Source organism: Esox lucius, chromosome 5 (genome assembly GCF_011004845.1).
Source record: "Esox lucius isolate fEsoLuc1 chromosome 5, fEsoLuc1.pri, whole genome shotgun sequence".
Lineage (NCBI taxonomy): Eukaryota > Metazoa > Chordata > Actinopteri > Esociformes > Esocidae > Esox > Esox lucius.
Window position 1 is genome coordinate 35,543,474 of NC_047573.1, and position 20,059 is coordinate 35,563,532.

General features: G+C 37.7%; 1 protein-coding gene across 7 annotated transcripts in view; it reads left to right on the forward strand.

Moving 5' to 3' along the window:
- The window catches only part of tdrd1 (tudor domain containing 1), a 148,560-nt gene that overhangs the window by 68,941 nt on the left and 59,560 nt on the right, over nucleotides 1-20,059 (forward strand). For all 7 annotated transcript variants that reach the window (XM_013131971.3, XM_013131973.3, XM_013131972.3 and 4 more), the window contains 4 exons: nucleotides 7,762-7,845; nucleotides 8,164-8,340; nucleotides 13,804-13,911; nucleotides 19,033-19,203. In XM_013131971.3, coding sequence (XP_012987425.2) covers nucleotides 7,762-7,845; nucleotides 8,164-8,340; nucleotides 13,804-13,911; nucleotides 19,033-19,203 — 540 coding nt within the window. The remainder of the gene's footprint in view (nucleotides 1-7,761; nucleotides 7,846-8,163; nucleotides 8,341-13,803; nucleotides 13,912-19,032; nucleotides 19,204-20,059) is intronic.

A 20,059-nucleotide genomic window follows, 5' to 3' on the forward strand; every position in this document is an offset into this window, starting at 1 on the left:
GCTAGAACTCTGTGTGGCATTCAGCTGGTCTCTAATCTGAGCTGCTGTTAACCTGCGATTTCTGAGGCTGGTGACTCGGATTAACTTATCCTCAGCAGCAGAGGTGACACTTGGTCTTCCTTTCCTGGGACGGTCTTCATGTGAGCCAGTTTCGTTGTAGCGCTTGATGGTTTTTGTGACTGCACATTCAAAGTTCTCGCAATTTACCGGACTGACTGACCTTCATTTGTTAAAGTAATGATGGCCACTCGTTTTTCTTTGCTTAGCTGATTGGTTCTTGCCATAATATGAATTCTAACAGTTGTCCAATAGGGCTGTCGGCTGTGTATCAACCTGACTTCTGCACAACACAACTGATGGTCCCAACCCCATTAATAAGGGAAAAAATTCCACTAATCCTGACAAGGCACACCTGTGAAGTGAAAACCATTTCAGGTGACTACCTCATGAAGCTCATTGAGAGAAGACCAAGGGTTTGCAGCGCTATCAAAAAAGCCAAGGGTGGCTACTTTGAGAATCTAAAATATAAGACTTGTTTTCTGTTATTTCACACTTTTTTGTTAAGTACATAATTCTATAGGTGTTCATTCATAGTTTTGATGCCTTCAGTGAGAATCCACAATGTAAATAGTCATGAAAATAAAGAAAACGCATTGAATGAGAAGGTGTGTCCAAACTTTTGACCTGTACTGTATATCCATATTAAGACTGGCTTTTCTCTGTGTTTGGTTTTATAGTTTTCCCAAGTCAACAAACTATCAAACCAAAAATATGATACTATATTTTCTGCTACAACACCTAAATATATTTTAGAAAAAAATTAACATATCTAAATATTTCAACATATAACCAAATACAGGATTTACACTAGTAAAGAACCGCCAGGCCTTACAGACCCCCAGTGTCCATGTGGTTTAGCTTCGTTAGCATTCAATATTATAAAAAAAGAATGAATTACAGGATTTGTGTGTTTTAAATATCAAATGAATTTGAGGAATGCTATGTGTTTTTTTTTTTCAGGTCTCATGATACAAACAATAGCATTTTCATTTCTTTATTAGGCTTTAAAAACTACATTTAAGTAGACCACATGCATATTCTTCAGAACAAATACAATAGTGTTGTTTTTATTTTGAACTCATTTTGATGACATTCACAGGAGGTGCTAAGGGGTTTCTATCTTGAATTACTTTGAGTGCTTATACAAGCTGACCAGCTATCTTAGATCTCAATGCCATGACTGTTGCTACTTCTATAGGAGATAATCTCAAACATTTAGGTCTAATACCCAAGGGCTCATACACAAATCAGTAACATATACAGAAAATGCGGTTCAACTCTGGGTATCCAAGCAGTTGATGGCCAGCAAGGAAGTTGCGGTTTCACACATCTCCCATACTGTTACTTAAGTATGTTTTCAAGCGCTTGATGCGATCAGCTGCCGAGTTCCCTGAATCAAGACTGACGATTTATTTTATTTCCTCATTGTGGGAAACATTTGGTTGCCCTGAGAATTTAGGGACTGTGCAAACTGTGCTTAGTTGGGCGCAAACATTTAGAAGAGCAAACCTAAGTCTTCCGTTAAAAATAAAGCAATTTTTCTTTGTATTAAAATAAGTAATTATTAATGCTTCTGTAGTTTTTCATAATTAAACCTCTTCATCCTCATTTTTTTATTAATTCCAATTCACCATAGGCTCTGATCTTATATCTGGGAGTATCCTCCATTAATCCATTGATGTCATTCAGTGAGGGGTGATCAGAGCCTGGGTACAGATTAATGTCTGCCGATAGTTTGATTTTGACAGGTTAAACAGGTAAATAGTCTCTAAAGGTTTTCAGTTTGAGTGTTTAGAAGTTTGTCTATTTGTATAGTACCAGAGATGTTGCTAAGCCTATTTCATATTAATTAGCCCCCCCTAAATAAATTAATATCAGTCAATATTTTATATATAAACACACACACACAACAACAAAACAATTATGGTAATGTATGAAGGTTAAAACTTTTGAGAGTTTAATAATTATTTTAGAAAAGTTGCAATTTGTGAAATTCAACTTGCGTGACAGACCAGACGTAATGTAATATCAAAGTGATCAGTATTTTCTTTACTATAAGAGAAGAATGCTAGTACAACTTAACAGCAACTATGTTTCTGATTCACAATTCAGAGAACACAAGGACCTGTCAATTGTAATTCATACAGCTCTGGAAAAAATTAAGAGACCACTCCTAATTTTTATTAAATCAGCATCTCTACATGTATGGCAGCCATTCCATTCCAGTATCTGTTAACTTCCAACACAGGCACACCTCATTTTACTTAATGAGGTACTGATTAGGTGATTACCTGAATCAAATCAATTTAACGAGGAAAAGTATAAAAATTACTGTGGTCATCACTATACTCTTGCAATGTATGGGAATCTAGCTGGATGGCAAAAACAGTGCAAGTAGTATCTCAAACGTCATGTGAATAAAAAAAAACTATGCAGCATGAAGATTTCAAATACGGCGGTTCATAAGAACAAGGTCAAGCAACAGACATTGGGGGGAACAAAGCTACAGACTGGCAGAGGGCAAACACGACTTTCCACTGACCGAGATGAACGTCAACTAATTTGAATGTCACTCAACAACTGTAGGATGACAGTGTAGGCTGAAGTGGTGCAAAGCTAGAAAAAAGCCTTTCATCAATGAAAAGCAAAGAAGAGCCAGGCTGAAGTTTGCAAAAGACTATAAGGATTGGACCATAGAGGATGTGTGGTATGTGAGTTGGGGAGATCATATAAGCAGCTATACCACCTGCAAGAATTCAAGGACTCATAGACAACTACAGTGGGGAGAACAAGTATTTGATAAACTGCCGATTTTGAAGGTTTTCCTACTTACAAAGCATGTAGAGGTCTGTAATTTTTATCATGGGTACACTTCAACTGTGAGATACAGAATCCAGAAAATCACATTGTATGATTTTTAAATAATTAATTTGCATTTTATTGCATGACATAAGTATTTGATCACCTACCAACGAGTAAGAATTCCGGCTCTCACAGACCTGTTTTCTTTAAGAAGCCCTCCTGTGCTTTCCTGTTCTCCACTCATTAGCTGTATAAAAGACACCTGTTATTCTAGGCAGCTAACATTGCCCTTGCTGGTGAATTTATTTTATTAGAAGCTGGTAGTAGTAGCAAAACTTGTCATTTGAACAATGTCTGCTGGATAGATCTACAGTCTAACTATAGCCATGTCTGCTATGTCTGTATAGCTAGCCACATTGACACCAATAGGGCAATTAGAGCAGGGTGAGGTTAGCTAGGTAGCTAGCGTTTTAGCTAGGTTTACTTGAAGTGACGAAGTTTAATGCATTTTGCTCCATGAGTTCCATCCATCGTGGATAGGCAGCTGCACCAATGTTCCCACCGAATGGCTTCTGTCTGCCACTCGTTTACCAGATATGCTTTCTTTTGATCTAAACCATATTTTCTAATGTACAGTTAGATTCTGAACTTCTTATTTTTGTATTTTATAAAATTGGCTGGCATCTCACTGCTTGATCCAGAAAATGAGTAGCCACCTCCTTATTTTGTCCAGCCTCATTTTTGTTAATGCTGCACGGCACTGCAACTTCTCACAGTATTCCGCAGTATAACGAGCCGTGCCTCGTAGCGGACCGCCCCCTTAGCACTGGAATTATTTTTTTTTTACAGCATGTGCACTAATTGGTTGACTGGCTTCTTGTGTGTCACAGCTAGCAATCGCTTAGGCAAGCGTAGTTAATATGACACCTACTGTCTACAAGCCATGTCCGTAAGGTTTCTCTATCCGTACTCAACGGACTATGTCATGGTTTTCGTCCGTAAATGGTTTCACCCTCCTCACAACATGATAGGCGGTCGTAATAAGTATTTAAATTTGGCAATGCGTCACCTCATACATTTGGATCAGGAATACATTCTTTGGTGCGGCTGCATGGTTGTCAAGTGTCTCCAGAACTAAACGTTTTGGCTCACCTGCCAAGGGGGCTGGAAAATATCCACCGGCCAAGCTTTTTTTTTACTGGCCAAAATAATAAATTGCCTTTTTGTGTCACTTACATGTTAATTTTAGTACATTTCATTGAGATAATAAGGTATATTGAATGCAAACTTTTTATTTCTGATGCCAAATTAGTTGTTTCTGCTTTTATCTTTAGCTTACTGGCCACAATCGGAATAACTCGTCATTCACAGCCTCAGCATCATAATGTAGCCAGCTTCTTGAAACTCCTTTATCTCCAAACCTCTAATTTGCGGAAAAGCGTAATTTTTCTGTGATGCTACAAATATTTTTTTATGTATTGCATAGTGATGTGCAGTTCGCAACCGATTTGCAGAGAAAAATCAGTCAAGGCACGAACATTATACTGACATGTTTATAATTGATCATTGAATGCAGACTCTAATAATCAATATAGTTAGTTGATTACTGATGTCATGAAAAAACAACATGAAAATAAGCACGGAGCCGCTGCATTTGCCTGAGTAACAAAGACTTGTGAAAAACTAACTTGTTCAGTTTTATTGTTCAATTGAACAATAGCATCACAAAAAAACGGTTGTTTCGTTCATTTGAACGACTGGGAGCAGAGGTCTACCCAACCACGGAATACGCTGTTAGTTTTACATTCACAAACTTAAATAGATCAAGAAAGTAGCATTATAAAGACTGGTTTGTAACTGACAATTATCTAAGCATTACTGACTCAAATGAAAGGAAATGACTCAAAATATTCAAACCTTTTACTGAACGACTTGACGATCTGAGTCAGTAGAAATAATTTAACTTCCCATCAGTAGTATTGCAATAACGTTATCCCTTTACATCAGTATATCTTCCTTGTCAAATTTCTTAACATTATTTGACAATACCTACTTAACCTCATTTCCTAGTAACTTAAGTATTCCCCCTCTATTTACCATTCTCTAAAACTGTTCATGAATTGCCTCACAGATTTATAACACAAACCCTTTCCAAAGCTAATAAGCAAAAGCAAATTTACAACAATAACCTAATTTTTTTTATATATATTCAAAAGGTTCTCTACATTAACTTAAGCTCAAACCATTTCTCACTGTGCTCCACCTTATACTATTCTTTTCCATATATCATATTTAAATATTAATTTGTTTAAAGTATATTTTACACCAGATAGTTTTTCCTTTGAAAATGTACACTATATACACAACACATCTCCCTTGAATTTTTAAGACAAATTATGAAAACCTGAGGTCTTATTTTTGCTGCCCAATCTCTATTGTTACTTGCATGATGCTAATCCATTGTAGCTATCGAGTTGTGACAGTTAGCTAGCTAGCTTCTTACCTTGGGTTGTCACTCAAGCGATGCTACCTTCTTTATATCAATATGACAGCCACTTACTAACAGTTCAACACCAAAGTGTGTATACACAGACACTGCAAGGTACCTTTCTCTGACCTCACTCTCGCTTGATACTCAATGTTGTTGTGGTGCATCACATCTTAGCAGCGTCGCTCCGCTTCTTTTATTACAATAAGATGGAAACATTAAGTCCATACATTTACCCGCTGGTGTGGCGGATAGCAATAAAATCTACCTGCACTTGGCGGGTGTCGATTTCGGACCCTGGTTGCCAACAGTCCGTTTGGCCGCAATACACGCTACATGCTGCAGGGGTTTAAGAAAAGGTTTTCAGTAGTTTGTTCGTTCCCTTAATAAATGACCCTGCCTTAATGGCTTTCATTGGGAATGCACAACATGAACGGCAGTATGTGTCCCTTGCCATAATCTTTTTCAACCAATGGAACCTGTTCTTTCCACGAAAACAAAAAGTATCCTCATTTGCTTTGCCGCGTATGATATCATACAATTTTGCAGTGGTCTCTTAATTTTTTCAAAGCTATCAATGTCTCTTGTTTTACTATTCATAGGTATGTGTTTGAGTAAAATTTTGTTTTGTTCTATAAACTAATGACGACATTACTCCCAAATTCCAAATAAAGATAGTCATTTAGAGGATATTTGTAGAAAACAACTGGTCAAATTAACCTAGAAAATATTGTTTTCAGACCTCAAATAATACAAAGAAAACATTCATATTCATTTTTAACTTAGGAAGAGTTCAAAAAACAATATTTGGTGGAATAACCCTGATTTCTCCAATTGTCTGTTGCATTGCTGTTGGGTGACTTCATGCCACTCCTGGCACAAAGATTTAAGTAGCTTGGCTTTGTTTGATGGCTTGTGACCAACCATCTTCCTCCTGATCAAATTCCAGAGGTTTTCAATGGGGTTCAGGTCTGGAGATTGGGCTGGCCATGACAGTATCTTGATATGGTGGTCCTCCATCCACACCTTGATTGACCTGGCTGTGTGGCATGGAGCATTGTCTTGCTGGATAAACCAATTCTCAGAGTTGGGGAACATTGCCTGTTTTGAACCATCCTATCCGTGCCCTTCACCCCATCTGCTGTTTGCCATTCTTTTTGTAAGTCACTTGATGTCATCCTACGGTTGTTGAGTGACATTCAAATGAGTTGACGGTCATCTTGGTCAGTGGACAGTCATTTTCGCCTTCTGCCAGTCTATAGCTTTGTTCCCCCCAATGTCTGTTGCTTGACCTTGTTCTTATGAACCGCCGTCTTAGACATTTTCAACCTGACCCTCACTGTGTCCCTCTGCCAGTAAAGCCAGAATTGAACCCTTCTTTTCCTCGCTCAAAGCTTTTCTTTTCAACTCTTTTGTCATGCTGACTAGTTATTTTTTTATTCAAATGACGTTTGAGGTACTACAGTGCAGAGGCACTGTTTTTGCCATCCAGCGGGTCATATTGCAAGAGGATAGTGATGAAAATCACTGATGTGGTCATACTTTTCCTCGTTAAACTAGATTTGGTTTAAGTAATCACCTAATCAGTACCTCATTAAGTAAAATTAGGTGTGCCTTTGTTGGAATTTAGCAGACTGGAATGGAATGTCTGCTGATTTAAGAAAAAGTATTCTCTTAAATTAAAGAATGTACTGCGAGATGCAGCAAACCTTGCAACAAAACATATATGGATGTGCCATCCTGGAGGAGCTGGACTACCTGTGCAACCTGAATGGGCTGCAGGTAGCGCCTCATGCTGCCAGTAGTGACAAGGGCACTAGCAAATCGCAAAACATGAGAAGAATTAGTCAGGAAGGATAAGGAGAGATCAATTGTCTGTGGCCACCCCCTACACAACCATTCCCTTTTTGGGGGTTGTCTTGCTGTTGCCTCTCCGGGGCACCTGTTGTCACTTTCATTTGCACCAAAACAGATGAAATTGAATCACAATCGCTTATGCTTCCTAACTGGGCAGATTGATTTTCCAGAAGTATAATTGACTTGGTGTTATACTGTGATGATTACGTGTTCCCTTAAATTTTTTGAGCAGTGTGCTTTGATTTGTGGGTGACATTGTAATATTATTATGGTCTGTTAGAAGAACATTTTGGATAGGTGTTTTTTTACGTTAAATTTTTTGCAAACAAATCTGAATCTCTAAATACAGTATTCTTAAGGAGAATACAAACAGACAGTGATATCCTATATGCATACTGTTATGATAGACCAAACATTTCCGGTGGCTACAGGATCACCTTCCAGGACCCCAGTGCAAGACCTAAAGGGAATTTTCCTGTTGAAATAAATGAAACATATTTCCTTTGCATAACGAATATGTAACTGCATTGTTGTCTTTTCTGCTATGTTGACAGGCAAACAGCTAAGCACTTTCCTCATGGACCATGGTTATGCTGTGAGTGAGGTGGTCAATACAAAGCCCACAGAAGTGGAAATTGGTAAGCACTGTCCATTAAATTTTTTTGGTCACCATTAGGTAACTTCCACTGAGTTTAGGAAAGTGTAAGATTGTTGCACCATCTTATTCTGCTGCGCTTATGTTCATAGTTTACTTGCTCTTTTATAAGTTCAATGACTGGGTTTTTGTTTCATTCTAATTGACATCCCAGCTGAAGTGTGTTTTATAGAAATGTTATTCCCCTCTGTTAATTTTTGCATTTTTGTCATTCAGCAGACCTTCAGTTTGTGGATTTGAATCAGCAACATTTTGGGTAATGATCCCATGCTCTGACCACTTCTAATCCCCTGTGCCACAGACTCCCTGGTGAGTGCATCCTTGGAAAACTTTCGGAGTCAATCTAGGGGTAAGAACGAGAACATTGAAGCCCAGCCCCCTGATCCTCTGACCCAGGGACTGGGAGACACCTTTGCTGCCATGGTGACGCACCTGCAGTCACCTTATGACATCATCTGTCAGAAACTGGACAATGCCAGTAAGTACAACCTAGTGCCCACCCATCAATACGCTTTTGCTTTGAGGGATACTTTTTGCAGTGATGCCCTTCTGAGGGTCAGATGATTGTGTGTGTGTGTGTGTGTCATTTTTATATATCTGCCTCCTATGGCATGTAGGATATATTATGCAGTTTTGTTAGCACAAAGACTAGAATTTTACAAAAAGAGCCAACCGTTTCTAAATCCTTTTTGTCATTGTGCTAGCCCTTCTAGATAACCAGGCGGTTTTCTGGATAAGGGCGGCTTACATGCTGAGTTGACGTGTGTAAGGGGGAGTTGCCAGTGGTGTGGCAATAGGTGACATCAGCCCATCACCCCAGAGATATTATTTTATTTTTCTCCAATGAGCTGATTGAAATGTTCCTAATTCCATGCCATATTCCACATCTCATAACGTAGGCTACTGTGAATCAAAGCAGTAGTTTATGATAGATTTCTAATGATTCATACAGATATCGCTCGTTTAATTACAGCGTTTTCTTACAGCGGTAAGATCAGGTAGATAGCGTCAACATGCAGTAGATGGCGTCAAACTGTGATTGCACTATTCCAAACACAAGGGTAAGTTAGAATGCTGATAATGTTATTAGTTCAATCACACCAGTAGCATACACAGAAATAAAGTATATATGTTCAAACATTTGAATTATCTTAAGAAATAATAAAATGCAAAGCAAAACTATTTGTTAAAACTACTTGTTTTGAAGTACGGCAGAAAAACACATCTTATGACAGTTGGCGAATAGGCTGTCAGAGTTTACTCTATTACTGTATTTAAGACATGCGTCAGTCACTTCTTTCTTTCATCGACTCATTTGTTTTATCAAATCAGCCAATATGGCCATTAAAATTCCAGAATTCCAGCCATGTAAAATAGCTACCAAACATATGTTTTAAATAGCCATATTGTAAAATAGCCTACATTTAAACAGCAATAAAACACATTCTATGGTCCATACATTTTTTTTCATTTAAATTAGTCAGCATAATGAACTCTTCACAATTTTTGGGAACGGAGCATACAATATATATCTGAATGATTATTTTTAAGTGGGCAAACAGATTCTAAAATTAACTCCGTTTTTTTATAGGCTATAAATACAATATCGCAAAATTGCAGCTTTCTTCGCTTTTGAAATCGCACGTGTTCAAATTACGATTCCAGATAATTAGTATAAATGTTGGAGTCTGGCAAGTGAACGGCAGGATCGTGTCTACACAGCTTATTTTCAAGTGCTCTTACAACACGTCTTCCCCCACCGTTTGCTATTCTAAGACAAAGGTTTACATTTCAAATGTCCAGCTGTATGTCAAGTCGGTCAGTCAAACTATACAACACATTGTTCTGTTCATGTCTCTCACTCATCCCAATATTAAAAGTGAGTTAAAGTGAGTATTCTTAAAACAACAAATTAACCAGTCAGAAACATGAAGATGCGGCGTAGAGCCCACTGCGAAAGAATAGTGCGAAGTAGGGCTTGCTGTTAAGGAGAGGAAGAGGATCGATTAAGAAAATGAACCCAGTGGACAAAGAGAGACTAGGGATGATTTGGTGCCGAAAAGAAATCATCTATATTATCTCAGAATTCTCCCAATTTCTTCTACTAAAGGTAAATAGTTTTGACTAAATGCTTATTAAACTGGTTTAGTTGCGGTGTCACAAGTGTGGGTGGTGAAGGAGACAGTCGCAGGAGTTTTTACTTAAGTTCAAACGCCGTATTGTAAACACATTGAGCATGGTGTTATTTTTTTACTACCAGAAAGATATTGCCTTTTTAGTAACCGGAAAACCAAATTGTGACGACAGTTTACTCCTCCCTCCCCACGTGAGCCTCTCCTTAAGTCCCTAGTACCAAAACAAACGTCTGGAGCAAACATTAGCATAAATCACCAGTGTAGCCCTGGTACCGGGGTAAAGCACCAGTGGAAATGCGGCAATCTTCATTACTACTGTAGGCCTACAGCTAAGGAAAACTGTGCACCAGGGTTTACGTTAGGCGACAAAGGCTTTTTGCCGGTATCAGGTGTGTTCTGGCAGATGAAAAAATGAACCGCCAAAATATCCGGTGGGAAATGCCAATTTTAATTAATATGTAAATAGATTAATAGCATATTAAATAGCATATTAAATAGCATATTAAATTGCCTAATATTGTGTGACCTGTATGATCTATTGCCAAGAAAACAGTAAGCCTCCGCTCCCTCTCACAATAAGACATTACTGAGTTATGTGACTAAGCTTGGCATGAGAATCAAAAGCGGTGCAATCCGGCACCAGCTCCAACATTTGACTCCGAAATGTCAAAGGTGAAGTGGACATAACCGGGCTGGTTTAAAGAAAATTGTGATGGTGCATCTAAGGCCAGCAAACGAGGTTCAGTAAATGATCTGTGCCTATACTCTAACTTTCCTCAGAGCCTGTAAAAAATAAATTAAAAAAATGCGCCGGTGTGCTAGATATCCTATGGAAACTGATATAATTTGCTTGGTAACCTATTTTTTTGAGACCTTTCAAAATGTTGACCTCAAAATCCATTAGTTAGATTGGAAACATGACTTTGGAATCAAAATATTGTGTAATAAGATTGTTGTCTGTAAACATAATTGCGATCTGGTTTCAATTTATTTAGATCAGGCAATTGTGTAGCTAATAATTGCGATAGCCCTACAGTTGGTATACAGTATTTAAACTGAGTATATTCTCGTTTCCCAAAGATTGTGAGGAGTTTATTATCCATCCATCGTCTTCCGCTTATCCGGGGCCGGGTCGCGGGGGCAGCAGTCTAAGCAGAGATGCCCAGATTTCCCTCTCCCTAGACACTTCCTCTAGCTCTTCCGGGGGGACACCGAGGCGTTCCCAGGCCAGCCGGGAGACATAGTCCCTATGTCTCCAGAACAGATGATCAAGCCATCTCAGCTGACCCCATAATGGAGTTCATTATGCTGACTTATTTAAATAAAAACATTTGTTGGATCACAGACTTTGTAATTTATTACTGTTTATGTGTAGGCTATTATACAGTATAGCTATTTAAATGTACATTATTTTAAATATTAATTAAACATTTGGATTTATATATTGCTTTTTTGTTATCATTCCATCAAAATAAAATCGTCAGGCCTACTGTACCTGACTGTTGTAGTGTAACTTATTTATTTTTCAATGCAATTGATTTGGAACATACCATTTTGAACACCCTCCAATTACTTTTCCTAAATAGGAAACATTGTTTCCTTGTCTGAATTCTATACTCACAAACCATTTATGAAAACTATTTAGAGTTTAATTACTGTATGTTTTACATTGTATTCCTACTTAACTGATTAGGCATGCAGAGAGTGAGAATGTTCACAGGTGTTGTCTGTTGCACTTGATTCCCCAAAACCCACGCTCCGGACAGAGATGATGCTGGGTCCCGCATTCCGCCATCCCCTAGAATGGTCTTACCAGACATTCTCATGTCAGTAACACGTTATAATAACTCTGTTGGCTGACTGGATTGAGTAAAACGTGCTTTGTCTATGGAACGACGACGGGGTCACAATCATCAGCTTAAGATGCCATAATGAACAAGACAATTATGGCACTTTTTGGCATACGACACGTTATGTGTCATTATGGGAGCACACGTTTTGGCAGGCGCCATGTCAGGTGACTTTATTAACAGGCACACATTTGAAGGGGCCATCCGTATATGTATCCGAATATATACTTATTTAAATTAATATTCTGTCTTTTCCCACAAATGAGCTTGTTCTGTCTTTTCCCACAAATGAGCTTGTTCGTTTGAATCACAGACAACAGTGAATTCATTTTTGAGCTAACTGATCGTATATAGCAGATTGTGATTGTATTACGTTAAATAATATATTGTACGTTTGTTCTACGAAACTTAAAATGAATGCGGTTTCCCTTTATATAGTTTTTTCCATAATCACTGATTTGATAGGGTGTAAATGATTATTCCATGTGGAAACCCTGTTTAAATATGAGCAAGCCTATTCATTCAGACTACTGATACATAATAATTAGAGCTGTTAATATTAACGTGTTAACACATGCAATTAATAAAAAATGCTTTTCTTATTTATTTTTTTTTACCTTCAGTGCCATAGTTAGTGCTTGACTTGAGTGGGAGCTGTCACTTATTTATTTGCAACAGTATATGGGGTTACTTTATTTGGCACTTGTGCTAGAATGGTAGAGCACTTCACATTACATTCGCTTTTTTCAGTATAATAATGTAGAGTAGCCTATGCATTCATGTCGTGAAATCATGTTTACTCTCCACGTCTGTGAATCCTGCCGTTAAATGGTGATCTTAATACGCTTTCAACGACTGCATGAGTGAACGGGGTGTAACAGCGCGTTAGTAATCATGCATTAGAACACAGTCTGCGTTGTTCCAAGTTGGAAATTGGAATATTTACCAGCCATGCCTTGGAACCTTTTCTGAAACCTAGACGCACAAATCCACCTGTTAACCTTGCTTTTAGCATGGTTAGTTATGTTGTTACTAGCCTAAATGAGACAATTTTGTTTCGCCAATTGGATTTCCACTAAACCATATTATAATCGCATAACTAACAAAATATGTGCTGAGCATAAATAACATACATAACTGATCCTGATTAATGTTTGTGGGTAAATATCTCTGGCTACCTTGCACATCTTATGATTTTTACCAATTTAAGTAATCTACCTTATGGCATTGGGAAATCAGTTAATAAAGACATGTATTTTGCTGTGGCCATACACCTACCAAAAAAGGTCATGGCATGCTACTTGTGTGCAGGCCATGACCTGAATCCCATTCTAACCATATTTTAGCCTAATTATCACACTACAATTGCTCAAAAAGCATAGGTGTGATTCAGTGTTGCAGCTTTCTAGAGAGAGAGGGACTGATGGGTGTTTTAAACAGAATCCTAAACATAATTGTTACTATACTTGGCGCCTTGATCAAGAGCACCGTGGTAGAATGTGGTAGGGATTATTGGGTCATAGACCAGCAACTTTCCATCTAGGTTTACATGGGATACCAATAGATTTAGCTATTACGTACTCTGTTCTAATTGACCAACTTTGAAAAAGACATCTCCTGTGCATATTTAAAATCAATCAATGTCCATAGTTTACAGTAAAACATATGTCTTTAACCTAATGTGCTGCTTTTTAAATAGATACTTATTTAGGACCACATTTTTCATGCATTCTAAAATTGCAGTTAAATACAGATGTTTTATTAATTGTAATACATTTTTTCAATTGTTTTGCAGCACGTGTATTTAATTTTTTTATCAGGTTTTTTCTCAAGCCTTTTGAATAGGGTATTGTGCTATCTGGGGAATATTGTCAGAAATGTAGCGAAGGGGTAAATGAAATTCTCAAGAGCTTTTGTGATTGTGTCTATGGTGTTGAGCGTTGTGTGCCTCTGCAGGTGTAATTCAGGAGCTGCAGCTGAAACTGAGGGAGCACGGCTCTCAGACCCCAGCAAGCGAGAATTTTCGACCTGCCCCTGGTACAGTGTGTTGCTCCCTATTTTCTGGTAAGGATGTACACACAGCAACGTCAAGCTTTATAACTTTTAACAATAGTTTAGAGAAAATATTTTAATTAAAAATATTTAGTAAAATGCTTTTGCCGCTCAAATGTTCTGAAATGGTATTAGCGTAAACAGCTCACTCAAGTGAATGATAAATCTATTAATTTTGTTCTAGAATAAATTTGAACACTTTTTTTTATCGAAACACAATTCTTTTTTTTTAAATCTACCAATTTATTGAGTTTGCCTACTTTTGTTTGTTAAAAATTATGGGAACGACCGCTGTTAAGCAGGTAGACTTAAAATAACTGCTTAAAATTGCTTGAAGTTTATTGTATGTTTCCTAAACTAGCTCATTTCTGTCATAATAAATAGCATCTATAGCAACCAGGATATGGTTAAAATGTAATATAAAATGTTTTTTTTTACTGTGGCAGTGTCTACACTACTGTAAACAAGAGTGAATTATCGATATCAAAGATTTTAAAGGCTACTGTGTTTGATAAGCTGTCCAGGTACTTGTCAGTTTTATGGTGCTGTAGCTATTGAAATGTTTTGCTCACTGATTGTTTTACAGGCTGATTTACTCAGCTCTGAGTTTAGCCCTGCGGAGGTTACTCTACTTATGTGCTTTAGCTCAAGAGAGTTTGTTTTAATCTGAGTATTATTAACCTGTACTGCACATACAACTGTTGTGTGTTTTTCAACTGTAGGCATATGTAATACGTTTTTTGCCGGACCGTGTAAGCGGGGCTGGCCAAGAAGAGTGACTATCTCTTGCTGAGTGAATGACTGACTGACTACCCCTTGTTACTTGACATAGTGGTTAGAGACACGGACTGCCATGTGGGCAACCGGTGTTTGATCCTTGCCAAAGACAGAACAAAGTATGCATTAGGATTGGTTCAGGATAGACCAAAACTTCAGTAGCTGTGTTATAATAAGCCTAAAATAAAACTGTTTACGGTTATATTGCAACTATTTCTGGTGGATATTTGAAGCATGCTTTTTGGGGTTATATAGACCACAACACCTTGTGCAGTAAAAGAGGAGGGGTTAGATGAAACCACTACACGAAAGTCAGTCATCGTCACCTATATTAATAGTTATTGTATCAATGTCATTCACGAATGAAAGAAACAAATGTTGTTGTGCCATAAAATGAAATAGCCTTTGCAATGTAATGTTAATCTTCAGTCTCACTAGCAATTGCTCAGTTCTTATGACTATTCCAAGTAGTAAGTAGATAAAAGTTGGCCAATAAAAGGCATAGTTCATAGATGCTATTTGTGGTGGAAGTAAACTTAATAAGAAACATTAGTCAGTTGAACACAATGATTAATGGTGTCTAGCTAAATATTCAAACTTGGCATGATGTTAATGTGTGACAAAATAATGTTGCGGTGTAATTTTCTGACATACTTGGTAGTATGACCAAATCGGTCACAATACTGGCAGACTAGCTTACTCTATACAAAACCGTACATACTTCATCATCTAAGTATGTACTTCTAGTATGTGGGATGCGATTTGAGATTCAGCCAATGCTTTCGATATCCTCGTAGTTCACAAATCGTAGTTGTTAGCTATTCAACTGTTATTTTGTGGAGGTCCATCTACAGTTATCTTTGTACAAGAGTACACTTTAGTTCCCTTAATTAATGTTCTGTTGCCCATGTTTGTTCGGCAGAAATCTAATGGCTGGGGTAATAGTTGCATTCCCGCTGTTTACAGAGCTGAACTGCGTACCAGCAAGTAGTGTGGTTTTGTTGGGATCCTCCCCGTCCTTCAATGTTTGACCCCGGTTCAATTCCCCTCTCAGACATTCCAATATTTGTCTCTCAGAAATATTTATCCACTCTGTACTTTTCAGCTGTCACACAACAATTTGTCCACTGTTATACCATGAATCTCATATGTTTAAATTAATAATTGTATTTCGTGACCCTTTTATTGTTATTGTTTTCTAAAGAATTAAACCAGCCATGCCGTCATTGTTTTCATTATAGATACTGTATAGCTATTAGCTAACCATCTACTAGGGATGGGACGATAGAAGATTTTAGTACTAATCGCAATGGAAATTACATAATTAGGATAATTGTAAATCATGATAATCCTCACGAGTAACTTGAAAAAGTTCTGCCAGTTGCTGAAGATTCCTTGACTGCTTGTTTTATTTTACAAGTGGAGCGCACATCTCATCTCATGTTGTACTACGCCACTAAACATCCCCTGCAAAATTAAGAAATTGTAGAAAATATGAATAGAATATACATTATACACCTCTCGATTTTTCCAATTATAATCTTGTTTATGTTGTAGGCTAATTAACATTGATTATCTATATGATCTGCACAATACATGATGGGCACAACATAACTGGGAGCTGTTGTCACCAAAGTGTTCCTGACTACTAGTTTTGTTTAACTGGTGGAGTGCATATCTCACTAATTGTATAGATTTTACAAAAACAAACTTCCTCCAAATTCTCAATTGTAAGAATGCCATCTTAAATTACAAAAGACACATTATTTCCATCAGCCCATTATCGGTCTCTACCTGGAGTATGTGCAAGAATAAACATCTAAGAACCACTTGAATGTGCTTCACTGTCCGCCAAGAAAGTGTCCTAAGGTCGAGGTCTTTGTGGGATCACGAAATATATATCCCTGCCGAACTGTATCCGTGACATTTTTATCCAATACCCAAAACTTCTGTCTGATTTGTTGTAAAATCAATGCCCATTCCGACTGATATCTAAAGTCGGCAATATCCAATCCGAATTATGCCAGGGATGAGGGATTATCAGATCTTAGTTTTTGTTGGATAATTAGGATACCAGACAAATGTGTCCGAAACTCAAAAAGGCTGCATTAAGTCTGCTAAATTGTTTTAACCTGTCTGGCAGTGGCCATTGATGTTGCACCTGCATTTTATGTTATAGTTGGGCCAGTCTCAGATTTCTCATGATCTACAATTTAGTAGATTTAAAGACATTCCTATTTTAAAATGTGGAACCAAGAAGAGAGTGTGTAGCCTATTATAAATGCATCTCACTCACCCTCTAATGTTTGTGTATTTGTTGAATAGGAGCTTGAGCACGAATTAGGCCTACCTGTCCTGTGTACATGTGTAGGCTATAAAAGTGTGTGGGGTGTCTGATAGTAGGCCAATTAAAATGAACGTCCCTCAAGAGTTACGGTGCTTCTATACTATCATCACCTCACAAACAAATGTAACAGTGTTTTAGGCTATTCATTGCAAAGGAGACTGATACAAAGAAAAAACTGTTTACAAACTGCAAATTGTAACGATTTCCTACTGAAAATTACAAGAGAAGACAAATAGAATTTAATTTTTGCGTGCCAAATTAACATTGTTGATCTGCACAATACATGATGCGCGCAACATAACGGGGAGCTGTTATAAAGAAACAAAGTTACTATGAAGAATCGACACATCAAATAGGCCTATCCTGAGCTGATAAGGCACAAAATGTACACTGAAGTGAATGCAACCAGAGGTCTGTACCAGTAAGAAATTAAATCCATTTTCACCCCTGATCCTCAGATAAGTGACTTGGAAAATCTCTTGCCAGTCACTGAAGGGTTCCTGACTACTTGTTTTATTTAACTGGTGGAGCGCATATCTCATTGTTAATTTTTTTTTAGATTAGATTCAACTTTGTCATTAAAGAAGTACAAGTACAGTACAAAGAAATGCAGTTAGCATCTAACATGAAGTGCGAATAGAAGAGGGCAGAAAATGTACTGAAGGCAAATGCAATACAAATGGACATTTTAAATGCCACTCAACATCCTCTGCAATATATTGTCAATGAAGCTGGCAACCATATATACATTTAGAGATTTTCATGTTATTATAGTATTAGGTGAATATTAAAAACCTTCTTTGATATTGTTTTATTGTAATGGCTTTTTGAATGCAAACAAACAATATTCATGCAATGGGAGTATATCCAATCAGCCGTTTTGAGCTAGAAACCAGAGTTGTAATTGGGATTGTTATTAACCATCTACAGTAATCCTTGTACAAGAATACATTTTAGTTACATTAATAAACGTTCTGTTGTCCATCTTATTTCAGCAGAAATGTAATGGCCACAATTAAAAACCTGAACAACTCTATGGGAAAGGAGATGTGTTGCACTGCTTGAGGCAAATGGAGGTCACACCAGATACTGACTGGTTTTCGGACCCCCCCAATACAGTGAAACTGCACATTTTAGAGTGGCCTTTTATTGTGGCCAGCCTAAGGCACACCTGTGCAATAATCATGCTGTCTAATCACCATGTTGATATGCCACACCTGTGAGGTGGATGGATTATCTCTGCAAATGTGGTCACTTACACAGTTTAAACAGATTTACGAACAATATTTGAGAGAAATGGGCCTTTTGTTTACATGGAGAAAGTCTTAGATCTTTGAGTACAGCTCATGATAAATGGGGGCAAAAACAAAAGTGTTGCGTTTTTATAATTTTGTTTTATAATTTTGTTATTTTCAGTTGGCCTGACAGAACCCTCTTTCACAGCTTTATAGCCACAAAGGATTAATAGCAGTTTCAAACAAACGTGTCTGTAGTCAAGTGATGCACCTAATGCCATGGTTTGCCTGCATTTTATATAACAAAGAAATTGCTGATCACATCTAAAAAAATTGCTTTCCAAAACCCCATAGTGAAACAGCGACTGTTACTCAAGAAAAAATTATTTATCTTGATTCAGTCAACCAACATGGACAACGGTTTTTGATTAATTTTATCTGGGTCTTTTTAGTCAGTTGCAATTCTGTCAACTGCCACTGACAAATAGGTTTGTAACTACTGTTCTCATCACTATGTCTGTTGACAAAATGTACATTTCCTCTTCCTAATGAAACGTGCCAATCGTTTAGTTTGATTGTGGGTGTATAATCTTCCACAGTCCTCCCATTGTCTTCCGTATGTTGGGACATGTACTCCCACACACACACACACACACACACACAAAAAAACACACATTGATCTTGTTTTTGACTGACTTTAGAATTGTTTTGTTGTGCTTTGTCTGCTAAGTAATTTATAACTGCTGTTAGTGATATGTTTCTTATCCTACCCAGAGGACAACCAGTGGTACAGAGCCAAAGTGCTGGGCTACTCCTCTGAGGAGAAGGTGTGTGTGGGCTACATTGACTTTGGCAACTCAGAGGAGGTGGAGTTGAGCCGTCTAAGGCCCATCAACAACGAGCTCCTAGCCCTGCCGACACAGGCTATCCCATGTGCTCTTGCAGGTATGACCAATGACTCTTTCAAGTCTATGTATTGATTGTATTAAAAAAAACGAAACAAAGGAAACCTCAAAAATTACTCGGCTAATCGAATTTACAAATACAACTAATTTAATTATACGCTGCAATGTTTTTACTTGAAGGGAAGGCCGTGAAGGGCAGTTTTCTGCTGTAGTAATCAGGATCTGGTGTGTGTAATGATTGGAAGTCTGGGGTGATGTGATGAGGAACAGGTGTGTGTTATAGTGGAGAGTCCAGGGTGTTCCGTGAATGCGGAGCTAGCAGCCGGAGACTGGCATGATCACGTGAGGCACCGGGACAGTGAAGGCTACTGTAAATCATCCTTTCCTTTATTTATTTATCAAATTTATCGTGTTTATCAAGCAACAATGCTTTAGGCCTATGTATGGCTATTCTTTGATAGTCGCAAACTGGTTGATTAAATTCTAATGGATTTATTTTTAAATAATTTAAGTTGTTTTGTAATTCATTATTTTGTAGACTATTCTATATAGTTTGACGACCCCGTAGATGAACTGATGCTCTGGTTGGCTGGTGATGCTGCGGAGGAGAATGTGTATGCTAATAGTGATGCTTCGTATGCTAATGATGACAAACTGCGTTCAGCTCTGGCTGTTAATGTTTGTCTGAAAGTCTTAGCGGTTCTAGTGTTAGTTTAAAATAACAGATGCAGACTGCATTTTGACACAAACAAACCCCCAAAAAAGCCCATATGTCAGTTAGTGGTGGAAAATAAACATGATGGAGGATGCAAGTAATAGAGTTTCCGAAAATACTCAGCAAATGAAGAATTTGTGATAAAAAAAAAGCTGCAATGTCAATGTGTTGTCATGGTTTG